At 38.0% G+C, this 6,145-nt stretch overlaps 1 protein-coding gene across 1 annotated transcript in view; it reads left to right on the top strand.

The window, feature by feature from the left end:
• The window catches only part of LOC104544690 (nicotinamide phosphoribosyltransferase), a gene marked incomplete at both ends in the record, with an annotated part of 8,066 nt that extends 2,066 nt beyond the window's left edge, over nucleotides 1-6,000 (top strand). The window contains 4 exons of the mRNA XM_010189625.1: nucleotides 2,208-2,336; nucleotides 2,810-2,968; nucleotides 3,333-3,469; nucleotides 5,775-6,000. Of these exons, the coding sequence (XP_010187927.1) occupies nucleotides 2,208-2,336; nucleotides 2,810-2,968; nucleotides 3,333-3,469; nucleotides 5,775-6,000 (651 nt within the window). The remainder of the gene's footprint in view (nucleotides 1-2,207; nucleotides 2,337-2,809; nucleotides 2,969-3,332; nucleotides 3,470-5,774) is intronic.
• Nucleotides 6,001-6,145: the final 145 nt, after the last annotated feature.

Here is a 6,145-nt window from a genome sequence, read left to right as displayed (position 1 = left end):
GTCAGTCTTCAAGTAATTGCAAACATCTCTTCTCTGTAAAAGCAGCAGGTTCAGACTAACAGCATTCATCAGAGCTGTTCTAATCTCTGCAGATTAATTAAATGCTAAGTTTCATTGTGGGTTCTAGTGAATGGTTATTTTTGGTATTTGAAAATACAATTCTTAGTTTTTTGTATTTATTTTTCCCTGGATACATACAATCAGGGTATTTTATGGTGACATCTGTCTGTGAATATATCTGGATGTCATCCTGCAACCAAGGTGGACCATAAAAGGTGTACAAGAGAAAAGTGAATTTCAACTAAATGTTGCAAATGGCAGTAAAACCACTGTTTTCTGAGAGGGAGTTACACAGAGGTTTGTAGAGGACTTGCATGCCTTTCCAATAACTACAGATGTGAATTCAATCCACATTTGTGTTTAAGCTACATTATACATTGTGAACTGCTTTAATCTGTATTTCAAGTAATTTTGATCCCTCTTTGACTAGACTGAATTAATACACTTTTAATGCTGCATGTCTGTCCACACGGAGTTTTAACATGGTTTATCTAATTCCATTCAACTTTTGGTTTAGTCAAAAGAGCATTCCTACATACCTCCGGTATACGTTGTTTATTCCTTTGTCAGATTTTGTTAAAATTGTGCATGTATATAAACAAATATGATTTCCACTTCTTGATCTTAGGTGCAGGTTGCTCTCAAACTGCAACTCTGTACCCTTTGGGTCTTTATATGCCCTTATACATGCACAGAGGCACCTCTTCTGCGTGCTAAATTCCCGTATATATTCACATAGCACTGTGTGCTCCCTAGGTCTGTTACCCTGTTGTGTAGTGTTAGCTGAAGTGGAGGGAGCAATAGCTGTATGAGTGAAGTGCCAAAATGAATTTGAAATGTACCTGCATGAATTTGTACTGAGAGTAAATGAAGGAGTAAATACTGATAGGGTGAAGGGATGGAAGAGAGGAATGGACTGCCTAGAGAACTAGGGGGTGCTGTAAAGGCTGGAAATTGGCAGGAGTCAACGTTGAGTGATACAGATGTAAGCTCTGAATTGTACAAGTTAATTCTACCTAAAAATTTTGAAAAGGGCTGTAATATAGAGCTATGGCATGACCGTATTGCTTTTTTCCGTGGACAAAATCAACTTTGAAATCTGTTTCATTTTTTTCACTTAACTATACATTTCTCTTCACTGAATCATTAATTACTTTGAGCCTTTTCAAAGGCTTCATTGTCCTTTGTTAATCCAGAACAGACATCTTCAAGTCTCACAACTAAATATGTACTAATACAACTAATATGCTTCAGCATATTACACTTCTGAAGAAACTTTTAAACTGTAGTATAGAAGAGACTTCTGAAGTGTTTGGGGCACTGGAGGATATGTTTGCTACTTATGAATCTGTGTAATTTCTCTGAATTGATGCAATTTTTGTTGCCGTTAAAGAATATCTCATGAGAAGCTTTCTGTCAGAAAATACTAATATAAAAAGCATTTTGAGTATTATCAGTTTAGTTTGCAAAGCTCCTTCAGAAAGTTATAATTACTCTCAGAGTTGCTGTTCGCAATTTCCTTTTCTTCTAAAGATAAGTTTCATACAATATTTAGTCCTTCAGGTATGAGAGACTGAATTTGACAAAAGATTGACACTTCAAGATCAGACTTCATGTTTAGTGAATAATTGAGATAATAAATTATTATTTAAAATACGTATTAAATGAATCCTGCTCTAGTAACTTAACAAAGCACACATCTATACTAAGCAAATACAGAGATTTTTTTGAAGACCTAGATAATAACTAAACTTTTTTTAGCTTGCTTCCTGTGAAAGCACTGAAGAAAACGTAGTAGCAAATATTTCTAGTTCTGTGGGTAGAACATTTATGTATTTTTATAGAATATTTAAACCTTCCTGACTCAGTTTGCACAAGGAATACAACTTATAACCATCATTTGGTTTGCTAAAGAGTCTGGTTTTTTTGGTTACAGGATTTTCCTCCTTTTTGATAAATGTGGATTTTTCATTTATTTATGCTGGCGGTTGTGCAAACAAACAAAATTATTTTCAGGATTGAAAGAAATGAAGAAGAAAATTTTATCAATAAACTCATAGCCTGGCTTTTATCCATTGCAGTCAAATAAAAGAGAGGTAGGTCCTAATCTTTGCTATTGTCTAACAATATTACTGTTTCTTATACAGAAATACGATGGCCATCTTCCTATAGAAATAAAGGCTGTTCCTGAGGGCTCTGTAATTCCCAGAGGAAATGTTCTTTTCACAGTAGAAAACACAGATCCAGAGTGCTACTGGCTCACAAATTGGATTGAGGTCAGTTTTGGAAAGTTAACATGTTCTTTATAAGTAAATATTAATGTACTTAAAGGCTGAATCCCTTATTGGTTTAAGGGGAATCTCTGGCAGTTTTCATTTTCTGCTTTAAGTACGCTTGAATTCTTTTTTAGTGCTCTCACACAGACCTTTCCCCTCTACCTGGCAAAAAGCTGTAGTAATTTAATGGGAAATTCACAACAGTACTTTGATCACAGTGAAAGGAGGATGGGGGCATTGCATGTCTGTAGCTTGGGAGTGGTAACTCCTGAGATGGTCAATACCTGGCCTACCTTGTAAAGTTATTACAAAGGCTAATTACTTTGGCCCTAAAGAAGACTGTTGGAGGCATCAGTACTTTCTGAATGAGCTATGAAAATAAATAGGCCATTTTGTGCCTCATTAAATGCCAAGTGGGGATTTTTAAGTCCTAAGCAAACATACACCAAATAATGTGATGGATTTTGTTTTAGACTATTCTTGTGCAGTCATGGTATCCAATCACAGTGGCTACAAACTCAAGAGAGCAGAAAAAGATTTTGGCCAAATATTTGCTAGAGACTTCTGGCAGCTTAGAAGGACTGGAGTATAAACTGCATGACTTCGGCTACAGAGGAGTCTCTTCACAAGAGGTAATACTACTTCTCTAATAATTTGAGAAATTTAGTTGTTCTTGACTATAAAGGATTGTAGCATGTATCTGTTAACAGGCGTGTCACTGTTCAGCAGTGGAATTGTGAATGCACAGAGCACTGTGTTTGGACTTATGTGGATGAGGGAGATCTGTGGTAGGTATGTGTTTGAACTGTGAGCGCTAGACTGGAAGAGCTTTTTTCTGTATGGAAGTTGTCTTTCCTATGTACATGCATGAAAAGGGTATTGGTGAAACAGAAATGGAGTCAGAGTCCTGCTGTTAGTTAACAAACTAGTGCTAGGCCATGACTGGATTTAGGCTTCTATATTTGGTGTGACAGCTGAAAGTTTTATCTTTTTCAGACTGCAGGAATAGGAGCTTCAGCTCATTTGGTGAACTTCAAAGGAACAGACACTGTAGCAGGAATTGCGTTAATTAAGAAGTACTACGGTACAAAAGATCCGGTTCCAGGATATTCTGTTCCAGCTGCTGAACACAGGTAAGATACTGGGCTATTAAAGCCTTTTTAAAAATAGCTTAACAAAATGTATTTTTCTCTTATCCATCTTTGTATCCAGAAATATTAAGCTGTTTCACTTACACCGTACAGTATTAGGCATGACTGATCCAGCTGTTGAGGATCAAGTTCAATACTGATGCCTCTGTATGTTCTAGGGACCCAACAATGCCATGGTTGTTCTTAACTATAAATATGTTTTAAAATTTTTCAACTGTAACCTTTTTACCAGTATGTAAGTAAATTTGGATGACTCTTTTTGGAATGGACTTGAAGGCTTACAGGTTGTTGTGTTTTAACCCCAGCTGGCAACTAAGCCCCACACAGCTGCTCACTCACCCCCAGTGGGATGGGGGAGAGAATTGGAAGGGTAAAAGTGAGAAAACTTGTGGGTTAAGATAAAGACAGTTTAACAGGAGAAGCAGAATCTGCACGCACAAGTGAAGCAAAACAAGGAATTTGTTTACTGCTTCCCATTGGTAGGCAGGTGTTCAGCCATCTCCAGGAAAGCAGAGCTCCATCACTCACAACAGTTACCTGGGAAGACAGAACGCCATTGCTCCAAACATGTGTCCCCCCCATTAAGGCAGACACATGGAGTTAAATAACAAACAAGTGTCTTCTGCATATCACATTGAGGTGGTAGTATGAGAGCAGGCAGCTTAAACTGTTCTAGTTAAAGTTTACATTACCAAATGCAGACTGCAGTCATCCTTTCCAAGTTGATATGCAGAAAGAGTCTTGTGCAAGAAACTTGATTTTTTCCAGAATTGTTCCACTGTTCCACAACCTCCAGTGCAAGGAGTGTGGTGCTTGCCTCTGGCATACCACCAGGGTTGTTCCTTGGACTGCCCCAGCCTCTTCGAAACAAATTTTGTTTTTTCTCTTCTGTCCACACAGAAGTTAATGCCAACATTTTATGGTAAAAATGCAATGCCCATTAGCTCTTACTGCACACCTATACTTCGCATGAGAGCATTTTTAGGTGGTCACACACAAGTTACTGAAGTCAGTTATGTCAGCTGGTCTGTGACAGCCACATACAGAACAGCTACTGCAGATTGACTGGCATTCGGTAACTTATTACCTCTCTTGGCAACTCTGTTTTATGTGCTTGCCTGTACCCTTGTACCAAGGGTAATGCCCTGAGGTTACTCTAGAAGAATCTTTGTATGAGTGAGCATAATGGTTTTAAATCGCTATTGAAAAAGAAAACTATTTTTTTAATAAGATTTTTCTAACATATGCTGCTAGTACTCTACTTCCCATTTTGTAGTCTGAAGTTCCCAGAGCAGATGTTCTGGTTTTGCATCTGTAGTTCCCTGTCTGAATTTCAGATTTAAAAGAGTGTCTTCGCTTAGGCAGTTTTTCTATCACCCAATGACCCCTTCTCACCTGAGAAGGGGAATTGGGAAAAGAAAAGGACACCTATGGGTTGAAATGGAAAGAGATTTAATAAAATAATTTTAAAAATTAATACTAAAAAAAAGTACACAGAGCTATACTCGGCCCATGTAGTGGTCATGAGCTGCATACTCCCAGCAGTGAATACTCGATGTTAAGCGCTCCAGTCACCACAGCTCCCACAAAAGCACGACGGTCACAACAAACAGGAGAATAGGTCTTGGGAGCAGAATGACGGGCAAGGACCCCCCCCTTGCCTCCCAGGGATGGAAACCACTGAGAAAGGAACTGTTCCTAGCAAACTTTCCAATTTATAGAGAGCGTGATGTTTATGTTGTGGATTACTTCTGTTGGCCAGCTTGGGTCAGCTGCCCTGGCTTTTGCTTCTCCTAGCTTTAGTACCTGGATAACTTCAAGCTGCTAAACACCTTGATCACTATTGGCAACCTGCATACCAGGACTTGCTAGGAACTAAAAAAAAAAAGTCTTGTCAACTTTATTCTCACTGAATCTGGTGGTGTAGTATTCTCAAAACTGCAGCTTTCCTGAGTAGAACATTGATTCTATGATTCTATCCCAGCAAAACCAGGACAAAGAGAAACTCTCTCACAACTGTTAAATAAAGAAATAACATTACATTTACGTGTGAAAGAAGTTTCGTTTGTCTGTTGCCAAAGGTGAATCCAGGGTGCTGTTTGTTTAGTATGTAGTATCTTTACTATCCATGCAACACAGAGCTGATAAGCACATAGTTTATGCTGTCTTGTAATCATATTGCCTACTATCATCTTAAACTGTTACTCTGTTACTGGTAGGAGATACAGAATGTGTGATTTAACATATAAATGCTGTGCTAATGTGGATTTTTCAATTTACTTTACAGTACCATAACAGCTTGGGGGAAAGATCATGAAAAAGATGCTTTTGAACACATAGTGACACAGTTTTCTTCAGTGCCTGTATCTGTGGTTAGTGACAGCTACGACATTTACAATGCTTGTGAAAAAATATGGGGTGATAACTTAAGGCATATAATTGAAGCCCGAAGTCCAGAGGCACCACTTATTATTAGACCAGATTCTGGAAATCCTCTTGACACTGTTTTAAAGGTAATCCTTTCTTGAAGTCATTTGTATACAAGATTGAGAGGGGAAGTTGTTTGTTTTGTAATGACTAGTTAACAGATATCGGAAACATAATGCTCTCACTTGGTATGTGTAGTATATAGTTCACAGAATCACAGAATATTAGGAG

This window comes from Mesitornis unicolor, unplaced genomic scaffold (genome assembly GCF_000695765.1).
Source record: "Mesitornis unicolor isolate BGI_N332 unplaced genomic scaffold, ASM69576v1 scaffold21038, whole genome shotgun sequence".
NCBI classification, from domain to species: Eukaryota; Metazoa; Chordata; class Aves; order Mesitornithiformes; family Mesitornithidae; genus Mesitornis; species Mesitornis unicolor.
Note: the sequence above shows the minus strand (reverse complement) of the source record. Positions and strands in the feature narration are given on the sequence as shown.